General features: G+C 40.5%; 1 protein-coding gene across 6 annotated transcripts in view; it reads left to right on the top strand.

Annotated features, from left to right (window-relative positions):
- Positions 1 to 19552, top strand: part of LOC122937718 (myelin basic protein) — a 171164-nt gene that overhangs the window by 115138 nt on the left and 36474 nt on the right. For 5 of the 6 annotated variants that reach the window (XM_044292719.1, XM_044292721.1, XM_044292720.1 and 2 more), the window contains one exon: positions 2421 to 2851. In XM_044292719.1, the coding sequence (XP_044148654.1) occupies positions 2421 to 2851 (431 nt within the window). The remainder of the gene's footprint in view (positions 1 to 2420; positions 2852 to 19552) is intronic. The other variant, XM_044292718.1, reaches the window with a different exon arrangement.

Genomic DNA, 19552 nt, shown 5'->3' with positions numbered 1-19552 from the left:
AAAATCTCCACAAGAATGAAGTTGCTCCTTTTTCTAGGTTTATGTAAAAAATGCTGATCTTTGTATATTTAATAAAATATTACACAACTTTATTATTTAATTTGCAGCCCAGTTTCTCACCATTTTCAAAAACGTAGCTTGCTGTCAGTGAGTGAAAAGTTTCATGCTTACATCTGGGGTCGTAAATCAGGGGAATCTGTCAGCTCCCTAATACCGCCCCCACTGAGGCCAGGATAGTGAAGCAACAGACCCACTGATTTCAGCAGCATTCAGTACTTTTACAGTACTTACCTGCCAAAGCCCATAGCGCACTAGAGAGAAGTCCGGACGATGATTGACAATTTTCTCTCTTATTCCGTTTCCCAAGAATACTCCCAATAATCTGTCCGTGTAACTAAAAGATACCATTCTTAAAAGGATTGTATCATCAGAAAATGACTTATTGTTTAGATTATGTTTTTATAGTAAACATATTTTTAAATAATTTTTGGTGATGTTAGTTTAAATTTTCCATGTCAACATCTATATTAAACAAAAAAAAGACATAAAATCCAGCAGTTTTCGCACTGGCCACTAAAGCTGGCCTTAAACATTAGTCTATAGTCATCCCAACCTGCTGAGAACCGTGGGTTCAGCTTGGAAGCTCCCGACTCTCCCCCGACAGATGATGTCAGGTGAGACAAGAATCGGGCGAAATTTATACTTTTGCCCAATCCTTTTGTTCTCCCGGAAGATAAGCCACCACCAGAAGTGTCTGGCAGCGGTTTTCTCTGCTCTTCCCATAAAATACACAAACACGTTCAGCCGGACCAAATGTCTATGGGCAAGCAGGGAGAGATAGCTGTCGGTCGTTCAGCCAACAGCTATTGAATGTATATGGGCACCTTTAGCCTAATAATAGACCCCACGTATTGATCTGTACAGATCACTTTACTGCAGTTAGGCCTCTTTCACACTTGCGTTGTCCGAATCCGGCGTGTACTCCACTTGCCGGAATTACACGCCTGATCCGGAAAAACGCAAGTGTACTGAAAGCATTTGAAGACTGATCCGTCTTCAAAATGCTTTCAGTGTTACTATGGCACCCAGGACGCTATTAAAGTCCTGGTTGCCATAGTAGGAGCGGGGAGCGGGGGAGCAGTATACTTACAGTCCGTGTGGCTCCCGGGGCGCTCCAGAATGACGTCAGAGCGCCCCATGCGCATGGATGACGTGCCATGCGATCACGTGATCCATGCGCTTGGGGCGCCCTGACGTCACTCTGGAGCGCCCCGGGAGCCGCACGGATGGTAAGTATGCTGCTCCCCGCTCCCCACTACACTTTACCATGGCTGCCAGGACTTTAGCGTCCCGGCAGCCATGGTAACCATTGAGAAAAAGCTAAACGTTGCATCCGGCAATGCGCCGAAACGACGTTTAGCTTAAGGCCGGATCAATGCCTTTCAATGGGCATTAATTCCGGATCTGGCCTTGCGGCAAGTCTTCAGGATTTTTGGCCGGAGCAAAAAGCGCAGCATGCTGCAGTATTTTCTCCGGCCAAAAAACGTTCCGTTCCGGAACTGAAGACATCCTGATGCATCCTGAACGGATTTCACTCCATTCAGAATGCATTAGGATAAAACTGATCAGGATTCTTCCGGCATAGAGCCCCGACGACGGAACTCTATGCCGGAAGAAAAGAACGCAGATGTGAAAGAGCCCTTACCTGCTTATCAGTACAGGCACTACATTCTCTTTAAGTAGTTATATACCCAAGTGGTCAAGTAGTCTTTTACTGGAGTCCTCTAAAACCGCATAGAGACAAAGGCAGAAACAATCTGACTCTTTTCGAGCTACTACAAGCTTGTAATCATAGAATCTCTAGAATGTCTTAGAACTTCTATGATTATGGGCTAGTAGTAGCCCTGAATGCATCAGCATCTTTCAGCGTCTTCTGTATGCAGTTTTATTCAGAAGGAAGTTGTGCAGGACTATTTGTGTTACTGTGTGTCCGTTACACACTTCCTTCACAGGTATGGTGCTCTGCAGCTGGCTGTCATTTTGGTAAAGTACTGCAAAAACTTTGCCGCAAGGTATGTGGCATGGGTATGTTACAAGAGTCCTTTAGAAAACCTTATAAACAGGGGGTTTATTTCACTTACTTTCTGTAATTTCTGTTGGGAGTTGACTTCTAATAAGTTCTGATCAAGCTTATTATGTACAAACCACATCTATAGAACTGCTAGGAATGTTGAGGCATTTTTTAACCTTACATCTTGAGAAGTATTCTCCCCAGTGTTCCTTGTAGTTCCTCCCTCTGAAATGCCATGAACATATTCTTAGATCTTTGCGTGAAATGGCTAAATCAGGATAGGGAGAAGAAGGAATCATTGTTTTCTATTCACAGCCCTGCATTCACATCTCCCTCTTATTATTTGCAGCAGATGTGAACCAGAACAATGGCACCTCATCCAAGGACACGGCGGTGACTGACTCCACGAGCACAGAAGACCCCAAGAATGATTGGAAGGATGCCAACCCAGCTGACGCTGCCTCTCGCCCACATTTAGTCCGCCTCTTTTCCCGAGATGCTCCTGGAAGGGAGGACAACACCTTCAAAGATCGGCCCTCTGAGTCAGATGAGCTTCAAACCATCCCAGAGGACAGTGGAACAACTTCACCAGAAACGGATTTGATGGCATCACAGAAACAGTCTCGTACTCACGGATCAAAACAAATGGCATCAGCAAGTACTTCTGACCACCACTCTAGGCATGGCCATGGAGCCCACGGGCGGTACAGGGACTCGGGTATTCTTGACTCACTGGGCAGGCTCTTTGGAGGTGAAAGGCATGTTCCTAGGAAGGGAAAGGTGAGCACTGAGGAATAGAAAAAATTATTAGCGGGAGTCAAATGAACTGGGGGGACAGTGGATATCTTGTGATATATAATACCTATTATGTTGTCCTAAAATTTAGTGCATTTTTAGCGCCTTATTCACTAAACACTGCTGCCACATTGTGCTGTGTCAATTGGTACTAACCAGTATTGAATGCGGTAGTAGCTTCTGGATTGGGCTCTGGTAAGTGATTTCCTCAGTTTACCTAGAGGTGGCTGTATCCGCAATCATCATGACATTGACGCAAATGTGAATTTGATTTACTGACAAAAAGCGTTCTGTATATTCCATGAATTGTAGAAATCATTGATTCGTGTTTTTATAAGTAGTGTTTTAGGAAATATTGATTTTAACCATCCAGTTTGGTGCCTTATCTTCCTTATTCCATTGTGCTTGATCCACACACGGGACATGATTTGTGGCGGAAAAATCTGCTGCAGATTTTACATTTTGATTTGCTGCAGATTTCACCATATGCATTGCAAAGGGTAAAACCCATGGTGGAAATCTGCAGTATAAATTGACATGCTGTGGATTTAATTTAAAATCTGTACCACAGGACAATTAACGCTCCAGGATGGATGAGATTTTTTTCAAAATCATCCACTTTGTACTGTAAAATGCTGCGTATGTGCCGCATGCAAATCTGCTGCAATAAATCTGAAGTGTTTCGGTCCGTGTGGAGCAGATTGATATATAGTTTTATGGGAGAATATTCAGTATAACTTCATTTTATTTTATTCAGCTAAAGCAGGGCTGGCCAACCTGCGGCCCTCCAGCTGTTGCAAAACTGCAACTTCCAGCATGCCCAGACAGCCAACAGCTGGAGAGCCGCAGGTTGGCCAGCCCTGATCTAAATCTTTGCTCTTTCTGAGATCAGGAGTCATGTGGGCGGTCCTATTAAGTGACTGACAGCTATCTATATATGTACACTCATACAGGGAAGGTTGTCAGTCACTGATTAGGACTAAAACGTTTCCCAGAAAACTATATATCAATCTGCTCAGCTCCTCCTGCTCTAGAACATCTCGGTAATAGTAATGGAGATCATTTTTCACCAGTCTATGGTACCACCGGAAATATCTGTGCCCTGTACTCGGTTATCTCCCGCAGTTCTATTGAGAATGGAGCGGCAGGGCATGTGCCCGACATGCTGCTCAGATTGTGGGATTAGTATCCCCATTTTCAGGATCGGGGATAACTATGAAACTTGGCACAACTCCTTTAAAGATATTGGGGGAAACTAGTGCAAAATAGAAATTAGAGCTGTATCCTGTAGCATCCAGTCATACAGCATATTTCATTTCAAAAGGGTATCTAAAAATGAAATGGGAAATTTGATTGGTTGCTGTTGGCAGTTGCTTCACTTTTCTTTTACACAAGATTTACTAAATCTTCCAGACTCTCGTGTAAGAAAACCAGCATAGACCGTCCCTTCTGTTGACTTAATGCTGTTTCTAATTTGCAGTATTGGAATCATCTCTGTAAACCCTACCTAAAGAGTGTGAAGGGTCCGCCATATGCTACATAATATCTTATGCTAATGACATTGTGGTATTACATAGAGTAATAGAGAGTTGTCACAGTTTACATAGGTTCAAATGAGCTCCGTGAACGGAATACCCATTTGTGGATAAATCATTAGCCGCATGTGAATCCACAATGGGAAACTATGTACTAAGAAGTGCTTTTTATATGATATTACTATCTGGAGCCAACTATATGAAGCTCCTTAAATGAACGTTTGCATTATTAACTGGATAAGGTGATTTCCATCCAGAAAGACCAATTTCTGAATTTTATGTTTAAAAGAATCTGTGTAGTGTCAGGCATAGCATTGTAATCGGAGAAAAATTTAACACCGGGATAGAGAAAATATGTAGAATTCTGGAGACACGCCACCAAAAGTACCGGTAAGACACATTTTTATGGAATGGCAATATGAGCCATATAGTGAATTTCTAAATGTATGCTTATGGTAAATGTCAGCTAATGATAGTTAATTGATAAGCTCCTGACTGCCGGTAGCCACCAGCAGAGGGAGCTTTAAAGCTTACTGCATACTGTGATATTATGGAGTTCAGTGTATAAACTGTATGCAATAAACTCCTAAGCTCCCTCCAGTGGTGGCTGATGGTGGTCAGAATTAAAAAACATAACTGACTATGTAGTAGATTTGGTGCTATGTGTCAGTGAAAAGAAGCTCTGGACACTCTAAAATATAAAGAAATTACGTAGCTCAGATTCTTGGATTTAAAAATAACATGTTTTTTTAAACAGTGTACATTCCATTTGAAGGCATCAGTAGAAAATAACCCTATTAACTCTTTAGGCTCTAGTAACAGATTTGTAAGAACATTGCCTACCCGGAATTAGGAATCAAGTCTAATGTTAGGTTCATATCCATAGCTGGGGTTCTGGCAGGAGCCCCCATCACAGATTTTGGCATGCAGCAGTATTTTGTCTAGGATGATGCCAGTATTCTTGCTGGAAACCGCAAGGACCCCATTATAGTAAATGACATCCGTCCATCCAATGCCAGAAGAACATACCAGAATTCAGCCACAGATGTGCACTAAGCCTAAGATTTTTTTTTGGTTGATTAATAATATTTCCTATATTATTTACATTATGATACTAGTCGGGACAAGGGACCTTGTGTATATGTAGTTACATTGATAGGGAGCAAGTTATATGTCTGTGTGTTTTGTACAGTTTAGAGGATGACGTAAATTCTAATTAAAATCTGATTGGACAACCAATCAGATTCCACCTTTCATTTTCCAGAGTATCTCTTAAAATAAAAGGTGGAATCTCTTTGGTTTCTATGGGCAACATAGCCAGTTTTCTTTTCATAAATCTCCTCCATATTGTTTAGGGCAATGTTCCTCAGCTCCAGTCCTCAGTGCCCACCAGTCGGTCAGGTTTTCAGGATTTCCTTAGTATTCAGCAGGTGATCTAATTAGTCAGGTGGGCCCTGAGGACTCGGGTCGGGGAACACTGGTTTAGGGCATATACGGGCACATGCATTTACCAGCTGCCGATCTGTCATATAGTCAAGTGTTTGGATAGATATTTTCCAGTGTTATTGGCATGGAACGGCCCTAATATATTATACAGTACATTGGTATTATATTGGTTTTTAGCAGTATAAATGGGATGTGCTCCGGTTCATGTATGTGCATTGTTTATGCCATAGTGACAGTTTCGTTGTGCTAGAGATGACCTAATGTGAGTGGTACATGTTACTTCTTGCTGTAAGTTCTTGCCAGTAAGTGTTCTTCAGCCAAGATGAAATTAATGAAAAACTGGAAATGATATTCTGCCTTTGTTTTGATGCTTTCGTGTTTTCATTTTGTCGGTAAGCGATAGAAGGAAACCATTAACGCATTGTAATTATGACTTGTTTATTTAGGAGACTGCTGACATTATCATGGACACGCACAGCACAAGCGGTCAATCTTATTTGAGCGCACTGACAGCTAATAAGATGTGCTTTCTTCTAAAAGCTCCAATTTCTACTTCTGAGCTTCTGAAAAGCAGGCACAAGTGTATTACGCCATGCCCAAGTGTGCTAAACGTGTTATACATTATGTATTATAAACCTTTTATACTGATCTGTCCCCAAAGTAGGAAAGATTCAACATGATTGTTACCACAGTCATGAAGTCATGTACATTGTTATGCACGCTCCTGCTGTAGCCTGCATGCAATGACGGTGTATTGTATAATATTACCCATGGGTCTACCAGAACCCACACTGGACCTTCATAGGTGGGTGATAGTGCTTGGATTTGGTTAGTACTCAGGTAGTTTTAATCAACTTTGGGATCTAAAGATCTTCATGTGTATAAACTCAGGGCACAAAACAAAGTAAACTAGCCAATTATAAGTACACGCAAGCTTACACAAGTGCCTGCTTGGGATAATAGCCAAGTCTGTCTTGAGCTTTTTCTTGTACCCTTAAAGAGGTTGTCCCATCTGGTACATTTTTTGAATTGCACTAGGATATGCCATAAGTGCCAGATAGGTCCCACCCCATCAACAGAATGGGCCCCTTAAAAAGAGAGAGCAAACCATGTAGGTGCAGCCACCCTCCATTTATCATTGGCTTGGCTATTTTCAGAAGCCCCACATGCACCGTGCGCTCTCCGTTCACTTTGGGGATCTCATTCTGGAGACAGGAGTAGGACCTGCACTTATCTGACATTTATGGTATATCTGACCAGTATGCTAAAATTGTCCCAGATGGGAAAACCCATTTAAGCTCTGCAGTCATGGTCTTATTTGGCACCACATTTTTGGCTTTCTTCAAAGTACAAGCTCTAATCAAAGGCTTGTTGTACCTACTACCGCTATTACTCGATCATGTTCTGAGCCACATCCTAAAGTGTTCAGTGTGTCTGCTGATGTAGTGCTAAGACGATACTCATGATTAAAGGGTTATCCCATGAAAAATAGTAAATGTAAAGACAATGAACATATACCATTAGGTATATTTGCAATATAATGTATTAAAAATATCTATTTGCTGAATCAACGTACATTGGTGTAAGTGGTAGCGCACCTCAGAGACAGAGATACTTAACTATATAATAATTTATTAAATGCAGTGTATCATTCTTCATGAGATAACCCCTTTGAAAGATCCTGCATGAAAAATGTAGGGAAAAATAAGAGAAGGTGAATGGTTTCCATTTTTAAAGGACAGCTGACTGATCTGCCTTTATAACAAGCTGGAATTTTTTTCAGAATATATTGCTAAAGTTGTTTTTATATTGTTTTATAGTTAGGGGTTGTGGTGTAATCCAGATGCATCCATCAATGATCACACAACCACTTCTGACCCCAATTAAAGTATTGGTTCTCATTTTGGGACCTTTGAAAAAGGAGTCATTTTAACAGTAAGTCAGTATTCTCTAATATATACAGTAAGTGCAAGTCCAGTACAGGTGGCTCTTCACAGTAGCTCCTTGGTAAATTAGAGGTTTGCACCCTCTACCGGTCTGGTGCCAAGTAGGTACATCCCCGGATGGTACAGAAAACCATTGACCTACTCCCTGGCAAAATGACAAGTAGTAACTAGTAGGCTGAAGCTTTCTGCAGCAGTTATGGGGCAGGACACACTAATGTGCTTTTTGTTACGGTTACTATACCATATACATTATATTAAGAGGTTTATATTCACCATAGATATTCATTTCTTTTTTGTTATATGTTACCTAAAATTAATGGTACAGTGAAATCTTCTTAGGTACAGTGTTTTTCCAAATAAAAACTGGAAATAAATATATATAATCAGTATATAGTATAACTGAAGTGTCTGTATGTGTCTACATTTGCTAATGTATGATCAGTAGACGTGAAGAAGGACATTGGACTAATCTCTGAATCGGCATTGTGTATGTACACTGTATTCTGTGTCTTCTGATTCATTATAATTATGTCTTGCTTTGAATGTTAAACGCTAATAAACATTTATTAGAAAATAATTTCTACTAATTGCCTCTTTATTTCAGTTTTTTTCATTTATTACTAATATGTGAAACTTGACTTTGGTGCCACATATTAGATTTAGAGGATGATTAGAAGAGAACCATTCACGTCATAATATTTTAGATGTACAGACAACTAAACTTAACCTCCCCTTCAGGTATTGTAATATAGTAATGATGCTTCTCTTGCTGCAGATGACATCAGACTTCCATTGTGTGGCCATACACATTAGTATAGTCGATAAAAATGAACGATTTCAACTAAAACAAACGTTCGTTGGGTGAAATTTAACAACAAACGATTATTTTAGCCAAATGATACTATTATCGTTTGAAAAGACGTTGGCCATGTTTAATATTTTCGTCCAATAGTCGGACGAAAGATAAGGAACTAGAAATAGTTTGGGCCATAAACCACTGGTCGTGCTAAAGTAAGCCTGTATATTAAAAGAATACAAAATTGCTGAATATGTGAGTGCAAAATAAATTGCTACCTCCAGAAAAGCATATTGTGGTCTTCTATGCATTCCTTGTTACCATTTTATTTTACTCATAAGTTCCTGGGAGCCACTAACCATAATGTATGCTAATACACAGCATTTACCTGCTTTTACTTTCTGCACACTTTTTACATTTCTGTCATTACCCGAGGGGACTAAAACGTCTACTGTACATATCTCATCCAAATGGTTTTTCAGGAACGGCCGTGACAAGAAAGTAAGTCTCTTCTGATATACTGACAGCCATGCTACCAATTGAACAGTATAGCTTTTTGTGTACATTATACATATATTTGGAGAAAAACATTTTTTTTTTGCAGTTAAAATACTTTTATTATTCTGTTTGCCTTATGAAAATGCTGAAAAAGAGAGAATATGTTGCTGCAAGTTCATCTTCTGTTATAAAGACTGCATACAAATACGTGGAGAACTGCATTTTAGAGGGACACATCCATCAATCAGTTTTTTAATCACAAATTAACAACTTATATGTGAATATTCTATGTGTTTTTTATAAACAATAGGATGGCTTTTCCGGATATAATTTTCTACTTTCTAGTCACTCAGTTATTTGTATCTGTATGGCGCCACCTGCTGTTTATTCTTATCCTTATATTTCTGTCCATCTCAGTAACATTGCTGAGATGAACGCACATGCTCAGTTCCATCCTTCAACTGCCACCATGTATATCTACTGTTAGAAGCTGTGACAGTTACAGGGAGAGAGCTGCAGCAGAAGCTGTAACAGAGAGAGAGAACTGCAGCAAAAATGACTTGCCGCCTGAAGTGCCAGCTGACCGCTTCATTACAGGGCAATTATAGCTTTATTTTAGGTTTAGTGCTAGATTGTCATGTGCTATATTAAAGGGGTTGTCTCACTTCAGCAAGTGGTATTTATCATGTAGAGCAAGTTAAAGGAGTGCACGACTGAAGAGTGACTTACTTGATAAGCATAGCATTAGCACTTCTTGTACTTTATTTGGTTTACAGATCGCTGTTGCATTGTATTTTTTTTTAACGTTTTGTTTCTAGCCATAGCAACTTGCACCTGCACATTGGGATGTGCTGACTGACCCCTTTTTTCTTTGCAGTTTGTACCGGAGGTGTGACTGACTCTATTCAGTCGTGCACCCCTGACCAGCCTGTCGGCCCCATAGGCTGATTTCAATGAGTGTAAGTATAAAGCTCTCCCTGCACTCACTGGAAGCCTTTTGGCACCAGGAGATGTATAGAGTGGACTCTCATCGCATTTATTGGAGGCCATCTGGCACCAGGAGAGGCATGGAGTGGGCTTGGCATGCATGTTGGTACCTGCATTTCCTGGATTCAATGGAGGCCATTTTGGTACCAGAAATGATAAGAATCAGAGTGGGCCCTGCATGCATGTGGAACCTGCATTTCCAGAATTTTATGGTAGCCATAACAGGTAGAATTTAGTGTTGGGTTCCCCATCTTATAGAGATCGCCTTGACGTTTGGCAGACAGGCCCAAATACATTTTGTACAAAATGTATTTGCCTAGAATCTCAAATTTATTAAATAAGCGTAGCATTAGCATCAGAATACTTTCTTGTACTTTATTTGGTTTGCAGAGAGCTGTTGCATTATATATTTTTTTGTGTTTCCAGCCATGGCAACGTGCACCTGCGCATTGGATGTGCTGACTGGCCCCTTTTTTCTTTGCAGTATAGAAATGAGCAGTGTATAATGTGATAGAAAAATAAATCAAACCAGCAAAGGAAGCAATATGGACAATGACAATACATTAGTAAGTGCCTTGTATTAACTTCCTCTCTACATAATAAATACTATTTGCTGAAGTGAAACAACCCCTTTAATACAAGACACTTACTAATGTATTGTTATTATCCATATTGCCTCCTTTGCTGGCTTGATTAGCTTTGCCATCGCATTATACACTGCTCATTTCCATGGTTACAACCATCCTGCAATTCAGCAGTGGTGGCTGTGCTTGCACACTATAGGTAAAAGTGCCTATTTGCAAATGATCACTTCTCAGTCCCATTAGCTGACGGCTGCATAGCCTTATCTTTGATCTCCTGACCTCATAAACACTCTTTATAGCTAAAGTCTTATCCGACTGAAACTGCCTCAGAGGAAAGAATATTGATGATGATGTGTTGACAGGGCAGATCCTTACAAGTCTTGCCATGCCTCAGATGTAGACTTGATGTCACCAGGATAGGGCACCAACACAGTGGAAAACATAATGTGACAGCGATGAAGTACAGGAAAACGGGGCATTACAGATAGACAGTCACTATTAGTAAGTGATAAGTATTGCATTGAATCATGACTGTCATGTTCTCTACTGACTAATTGCTTTTAATACATCTTTTGGTCATGTATGTATGTTTGATGGCAGATGTGTATACTTTATACATTTAGATCAGTTTTGGTACAAAAATAGTTTACTGGGTGGGGGAAGGCATTATGAAATACTGTTTATTATTAATTTTGTGATCCTCAAGAAAGCAATACGGATCCTGTATTACTGTGCATTCTGAGAACCGGGAATAAAATAGGCTTAACAAGGCTTAGGTGCAGAAAAAGTTTACCAAACCATGATAAAATACATACAAAAGATAACATACTGAGTAAAGTAAGTAATAGTAACCAAAGCTGTGAAAAAATTAGCAATCTCCCCAATCAACCAGTTCCGAACATGGCATCTGGCTGACGTCCATGTGATACAAAAAGAGGTGGTAGTAGCAAGACACATCTTACCCTGATGAAGGTGCTCAGTGGAGGTCCAGCTCTTTTTTGCATGCCTAGATGTTTTTTTTAGCTTCCTTGCCCTTTCTAAAGGTCTTCAGTGTGCAGTATGCATGTACAGTTACTTCAGACCCTAGGAATGGTACCAGGTACCACTAACCAACTACATCACAAGGTATTAAAGAGAAAGAACCACTAAAAATAAACCTTGCCAGACAGTTACCTGCACACAATGCGGATTAAGTGTAGTTTTTAGCGAGCGGAAAAACTGCAGCATAATACAGTACCAGCAAAGTGTTTGAGATTAGGCAAATGTCATGTACACCTTTCTCTTCCGTGCGGAAATTGACCTGCTATGCAAATTATGAAATCCGCAGCATGTCAAATTGTTTGTACGGTTCTTTTCTGAGGTTTTTATCCTTTTCAATGGAAGGGTGAGACCTGCGGCAAAACAGCATCAAATCTGCACCAAAAACCACAAGTAAAACATCGAGCAGTTTCTGGTGTGGTTTTGGTGCGGAAAGACACCGAAATTTGGGCAGATTTTCTCTTAGTAAACCTGCACCCATGCCATATGCAGGTACCTTAAAGGGGTTATCCGAGACTGAATAGCCCCCTCTACAATGTCTGGACCCGCAACACTGTGTATACTTACCTTGGCCCCTGACGCTGGGAGAATCCTCTCTTGTGCTTTTCAGGACTTTTGTCTCTCTGTGATCACCTTCTGGAGAAGGACAATACTTTGTATTTAATTTTTAATGGCATTGTACTGCCAAATTTAAAAAAGATACAGACAAAAATGCAAAATAAAATTGTTTTCTGTGAATACAGTATTGACTGACATACAAATTTGAGTGCGCTTAGATTCTGGTGTAAATTGCAATAAATCATCTGTGTGTAATGTGACAATGAGCCTGGCTTTGTGGGAATGGTGCATAGCCTAATATGCTACATTTTGCACCAAAATTGTGCCACAATTGTGTCTCCAATTAAGCCAACCAATAAAGTTAGAGAAACGCATCTATCCCTGCACCAGATTTATCATCTAGCTTGAGCCACTGTGATAAATCTGATATAGGTCTAGACAGCCTAGGGTAGGCAATCAGTATAAGATTGGTGGAGGTCTGGTGGCAATGCAAATTTTCCGACAGTCTTTACTTATATGGCATGTACTGGCTTTATGTAGATTTCAAAAGGGCAGCTGGAGCTATCAGTGTGCCAATACTATAGCCCGAGTCAATGATATACAGTACTGAGGAGCATGATGTTAGTGCTAGGTATAAAAGTTCATGGACAACAGGGATATATTATAGTGGGTTTTACGTCTCAAATGTGAGGAAAAGATCACTGAAAAAATTGAGACGCTAAAACTGCAACTTTATTAGGTATGCACTAAAAATAGGGGAAGGGGGAATCAAACCCTATAGAAAGAAAGGCCCCTGTTAGAGGTAGAGATAACATAAGCTATGATCAGAGGACTTTTATGAATAGGTCTCCAGCATGGGAGGTAGACGAATATAATAGTTGTAAGTCACTACCCACCAGTTACTGCCACTGGGGGGGTGGGTTTGTATATGTATTTCTCAACCTGGCTGTTGATATATTACACTGAGCCCAGGGTGTATAGTGTTAATACACCACCCCACACAGGGTCTCAGTGAAAAATGAAAGACAGCAGGCAGGTGAATAGAATAAACTTCACTCGCCGCCAGGCCAGATACTAACCCAGTATAAAGGGGAGAACCGCGGTGTGTAGGTAATTACAAAAGTCCTCTTGAGCATAGCTTATGTTATCCCTACCTCTGACAGCCGTGTTAGCGTCTCCATTTTTCAGGTGATTTAGTGCTACTTATAATCTAGATCTAGGGGGCAGGGTCCCAATAATATCATACAATGCTTGATGCCAGTGATTCCATGCTGGTCATGCTGCCAGTTATATATTATATGTAGTGTTGAGTGAAGCGAAGCATTCAAACCAGAATTTGGTCCGAAGTTTAGGAAAACTTTGATCTGTAGCGAATTTTCTTCAAATGGGGGCTGCACGTGTTACAAAGTGAAAGTATGAATCCCAGGAACTTGAGATTACCTATAATGCCATGGAGCCCGCCAATCCTCAGATAGCCATCTCCTATGATGTCACAGCCCTATAAAACCCACATCCCGTGTAGTTTCCACCATTGTCTTGTGAGCTGAGCATAGGGATAGACGTGGCAAGCGCTCATGCGCTAGGGACAGTGTTGATAAAAATGATTAATAGGAGAGCGCTGGGGTTGGAGAAATGGGTATGCCAGAGCTGATTAATATTCATTGTTTACTGTCAAATACCTGCAGCAGATTGCAGGCCAGAACAGCAATAATATGCCGATTATCCCCCCTCCAAACCAGCCAAAGCCCATACTAGCAACAGCCCCTGTTTAAAGGTGCCATGTAGCTATTAACAATGAAGACTGACTATACAGTGCGGTCTTCATTATTAAATGAAAGGCAGCTGCGGGTAATTGGCCGTGAGGTTCTTCGCCGCAGCATGGCCTCTCTGTGTGGCCGTATGCAGAGTGGCCTATACCTGATTTATAGCGATTGGTGACAAATTAATGCATAATGACATTTCTTGTCTAACTGCAACGAAGTTGCCAAATCAAATTTTTCAAAACTACGCTCATCACTAATTATAGGCTATCAAGTCCTAGTAATGCTGTGTACTTACTGTAACTCTACAACAGGGGCATAGAGACCAGCAGCTGACATGGCACGTGCAAGAGCAGGGCTAACAACCACCCGAGCCATGACAGGGCAGGATAATGATCAGTGATGGCCAGTTCGCAGTGTTCACCAGCGAACACATGCGGGCTGCCATCTTAACTCACACGTCCGACGATGCACCGGTAAGTCCTTACCTGTGCCTGTGCTCGAGCCGGTCTGAAACAAATGTGGTCACTGGGAGCAGGCAGCTCCGAGAACAGCCGCCGGGGGCCTTCATCAGGCTGTTCTCGGAAGTGCCTGCTCCCGGTGACCGGACTTGCGAGTTAAGATGGCAGCCCGCATGTGTTCGCGGGCGAACACGGCGAACTGGCCATCACTGATAATGATAAATCCATGTATGCCCATGGGTTGTATTTATTATTTATGACAAGTATGTGACTGTGACATTCCAGTGTTATCAGCACACATCAGTTTCTTCAAATGCAAGGAGGTCAAGAGCCACAGGTTGGTAACACTGTGAGTTTTGTTTAAACAATTTGTAGCCTTTGTGTGTTTTATTTTACACCTCCTTTCATGTTTTTCTGCATTTTTGGGGCTTGACTATTTCTGTTATTTTTCTATTGATAACATTTATAAAGCCCAGAGCATGCTGTTTTGAAGGGAAAAAAAAGCCATGGACCAAAAAAAAAATGAAAAATGCCACAAGCAAAGACAAGCATTTGGAAAGAGAGAAATAAGGCGGCTCAGCTGCTTAATAGAATGACAGGTGCTGAGCTGCTTGTTTGACTCACCCAGTCCAAGAAAAAGTAGTTTAAAATAAGGAAGTAGCAGGCACACATAAATGGGATTAATTTAAATAGTTTTATTTCAAAATACTTAATTAAAATTTAGTATGGCTTTTTGAAGTATAAGGTGAGTAAGTGAGGAAATCTGGGCACTGGTTGTGTGTGCCAGATAAGGGATGGCTGGTACCAGGTTTTGGAATATTCTGTGAAAAAATTAGTGATCTAGTCCATTTGGATAAATTGTATATATATATATATATATATAGTTTGTGATAAAAAAAAAATTGTAAAATGAAGAAAAAATTGGTGGTTGGCTGTATATGCCGTGCAGTATTAGTGCTATCGACCATGTATTGGGTCTTTTCTGGTGGGCTCCTGTGGATATAGTCTCCTCCCAGCAGATGGCAAATAGTCTATGTCCCTTTATTTATATATATTTTTATGATTGCGCTGTAAAAAGATAGTGTTGCACAGTCATGTACAATATGGTCTCATGTGAATATCTTGCTTGAGGAAAAAACAACCTGTGGAGGAATTGGTGTTCTGGACCTCGGTACGGCTTGCCGTACTGTCTTAGGTTCAGAATTCACTTACCCACCACGCAGTGATGCCCTCCGTCAGTGCTCCAACCAGGTATTGCTTGCGGCTCTGCTCTCCGGCTACCGGCATCCCACGTGGTATCCAAGCGCGCGCGTCTGTTGTCTGACGTATAGCGTACACGTGACCTTAGGAGGATCCCGATCACGAGACCAACATAAGGTCACGTGTACGCTATACGTCAGACAACAGACGCGCGCACTTGGATACCACGTGGGACGCCGGCAGCCGGAGAGCAGAGCCGCAAGCAATACCTGGTTGGAGCACTGACGGAGGGCATCACCGCGTGGTGGGTAAGTGAATTCTGAACCTAAGACAGTACGGCAAGCCGTACCGAGGTCCAGAACACCAATTCACCCACAGGTTGTTTTTTCCACAAGCAAGATATTCACATGAGACCATATTGTACATGACTATATTGTACATGACTGTGCAACACTATCTTTTTACAGCGCAATCATAAAAATATATATAAATAAAGGGACATAGACTATTTGCCATCTGCTGGGAGGAGACTATATCCACAGGAGCCCACCAGAAAAGACCCAATACATGGTCGATAGCACTAATACTGCACGGCATATACAGCCAACCACCAATTTTTACCATTTCTTCTTTTTTCTTAATTTTACAATTTTTTCAATTTTTTATTTTTTATCACAAACTATATCACAAAATATATACCAGTTATCCAAATGGACTAGATAACTAATTTTTTTTTACAGCATATTCCAAAACCTGGTACCAGCCATCCCTTATCTGGCACACACAACCAGTGCCCAGAATTCCTAACTTACCTTATACTTCAAAAATCCCTACTAAATTTTAATTAAGTATTTTAAAATAAAACTATTTTAATTAATCCCATTTATGAGTGTGCCTGCTACTTCCTTAAAGAAAAGCATTGCTTGCAGTGTGTGTCATATGTTATAGTTATAAACTTTCAGTTAAGGCTACTTTCACACTCGCGTTTTGGGCAGATCCGTCATGGATCTGCAAAAACAGATCCATTACAATAATACAACTGCATGCATCCATCATGAACGGATCCGTTTGTATTATCTGTAACATAGCCAAGACGGATCCGTCATGAACTCCATTGAAAGTCAATGGGAGACTGATCCGTTCTCTATTGTGCCAGATTATGTCAGAGAAAAAGGATCCGTCCCCATTGACTTACATTGTGTGCCAGGACGGATCAGTTTGGCTCAGTTTTGTCAAGCGGATAGCAAAACTCTGCAGGCAGCGTTTTGGTGTCCGCCTCCAGAGCGGAATGGTTACTGATCGGAGGCAAACTGATGCATTCTGAGCGGATCCTTTTCCATTCAAAATGCATTAGAATGCAAACTGATCTGTTTAAGACCGCTTGTGAGAGCCCATGACGGATCTCCCAAACGGAAAGCCAAAACGCGAGTGTGAAAGTAGCCTAACATTTAGTTGCATAGTTAAAAAAATATATATGGGAAAAATGCCCGGAAAGAGTCACAAAAAAGTATTTTACCCAAAATGCAATATGTAAAACTAGCAGATGCTTTCACACATAGATTGTAGTTGTGTTTTTCTGCACTTTTACATTTTTTGCACCAGAATTTTTTTGCTCTAGAAGTTAGCAGAAGGTCTATGAAAATATGAAACCTGACACACAAGTATTTTTTTTTTGCTCCTGATATTTTGTTACAGTACTTAGGTGGTGGTTTGTTTTTTTTTGTCTTTCTTACTTCTTTTAAAAAACGCAGCAAACTGGAGCTCTGGCATTTTTTCCAGGCATTTAGTATCACTTTTTCTATAGAGAAAAAATATTATTAAGAAAATGCTAGTGGAAAGACACACACTGTGCAAAAAGCACCAGAAAAACGTAAGCCTGTGCTTATTCTGGAATTGCACTCAACCCTTTTGATGGGGTTGTAAAACATAAAGTAATACAATACTGAATTAAGATGTAAGAGACTAAGCGAGTCAATAAAATAGAAATATTTTATTGGCTATGAATAGCTTTCATTCTTGAATAAGAAACATATAAGCATTGCCCTCTTTCAATCAAAATTCAGGTTTGAACTGTATTGAAAAGACCTTTCTTCCTTCGTATAACTCCTGAATTCTTGAGTGTGTCAGAGTCTGAGTTAATTACCGCTGTACACAGACTGTGGTGTGTATAGGCAGATGACTGATTCCTCGGCATCACTGATTCAGGTCATGCTGAGATTTCCTGCAGTGAGCGAGACAGAAAGAGCTGCTCTATTCAGTGTTTAGTCAAAGAGCAGTGAGATGACACCAGTAAAATGTGACTGGAAGTAATTGAGATCCACAATCAATCTAGGGTCATTTTTTATATATATTTTTTTCATCATGATGGAGACATTTGTGTTTCAAATCCACAGGAAGCCAAGGGGAGTTTGAAAGTATTGCTTTGAAGATAGTATTGCGATTTATGCAATTTACTAATATATAAGGGACACTGAACACAGAAAATGAACAAAAAATATACCAGCCCTTCCTCCATTGTCTCTTTTTCTTTGATCCTATTTTGTCTTATACAGTTAATTCTGAGAAATATATAAAAAAAAACTCCCTGTGTGTTTCAGGAGGTCAGGTATGTCCCCCCTCCTCCTCCTCATCGTCCTGTGACAATATGTAAGCCAAGTGGTCCCAGCAGGTGCATCTGCAGGAGGGCAAACTGATTAAGTCCCACCCATAGGCTAAACCCGACCTCTTACTTGTCCTCAAGCTGAAGATGGAGCCGATCAGCCAGAGATTAACCCCTTTGTTCTCTGCGTGAATTCTACGAGAGTGCTATAGCAGCGTTATCCACTGTTATCTCCTTGTTTACTTCCAGTGTTCATTTCTATGTCTAGTGTTCCTATAGTGTTACTCCAAGGTTGTATATACTGTATTAAGTGAAAAACAGAGTATTTTAATTTTTTTTATTTTCATCCTTTCGAATGTCTTTTCCCTAAGCGTCCTTTTCGTGCAGTAACACGATGCAATTAAACAGGGAGCCTCTTACCCTCGCCTAAGTGACATGGTTAAAGTGTAATTACTTTATCATCCTTGATAAAGGATAGAAACTCCTAGCAGAATTACTGTATATAGTGCGCGTCTCAAAATGAAGCTTCGTCTTGCCTAATTATAGGGATTTTACAGTTATACGTGAATGCCTATCTAATTATGTGTATAAAATAGGTTTAACTCTACATGGCATGAGCTGGAACTGGATAAACCAGTATTTTTTAGTGTAACCAAATACTCTTATACATGGTCCAATAATCAAGCAAATGAGCAGTCATAAGAACGCTCATTCCCGATTAGTGAGATCAGCTTATTTATTGGCTGATCTAATCTTCTAAGCAGGTCTAAAAATCGCTATTGGCTTCGGCATATTGCCCTGTGTAAAGGGGATGTCCTGCCGACAATATCCAAACTTTATGGGGTCCAAACAATGCTACTAACAATTGTTCATGCATGCAGCTTGCATCTGCCCCAGGAGATGGGCTTTAAAGGAGCGCAGATCAACTCATCATATTGCCACTCGTTCTGGGTTCACATTTGCCCATCTAAAAGGACCCTAACAAATACAGAAGACAGACAGAACTCCTTAATCAGAGGCTCAGAAATGTGACCTAAGGCAGTCTTAATATGTATTAGGGTCCCTACACACACAAATTAGCTCTGGTACGTTTTGTTTCTCCACTGAAAAAAAAACTCCAATCACTTGTGAAATCACTTGTGTTTTTTTTTTCTTTTGTAGTTGAACTTTTTAGTGGCTTTATTCCTGGCATTTTATTCCCTATAGAGATGTTAAAACAACAGAAAAGACGCTAGATCTTTGACGTACTGCACTTTTAAACAAACACCCGAGACCCCT

The sequence above is a fragment of the Bufo gargarizans genome, chromosome 5 (genome assembly GCF_014858855.1).
Source record: "Bufo gargarizans isolate SCDJY-AF-19 chromosome 5, ASM1485885v1, whole genome shotgun sequence".
Taxonomy (NCBI): domain Eukaryota; kingdom Metazoa; phylum Chordata; class Amphibia; order Anura; family Bufonidae; genus Bufo; species Bufo gargarizans.
Note: the sequence above shows the minus strand (reverse complement) of the source record. Positions and strands in the feature narration are given on the sequence as shown.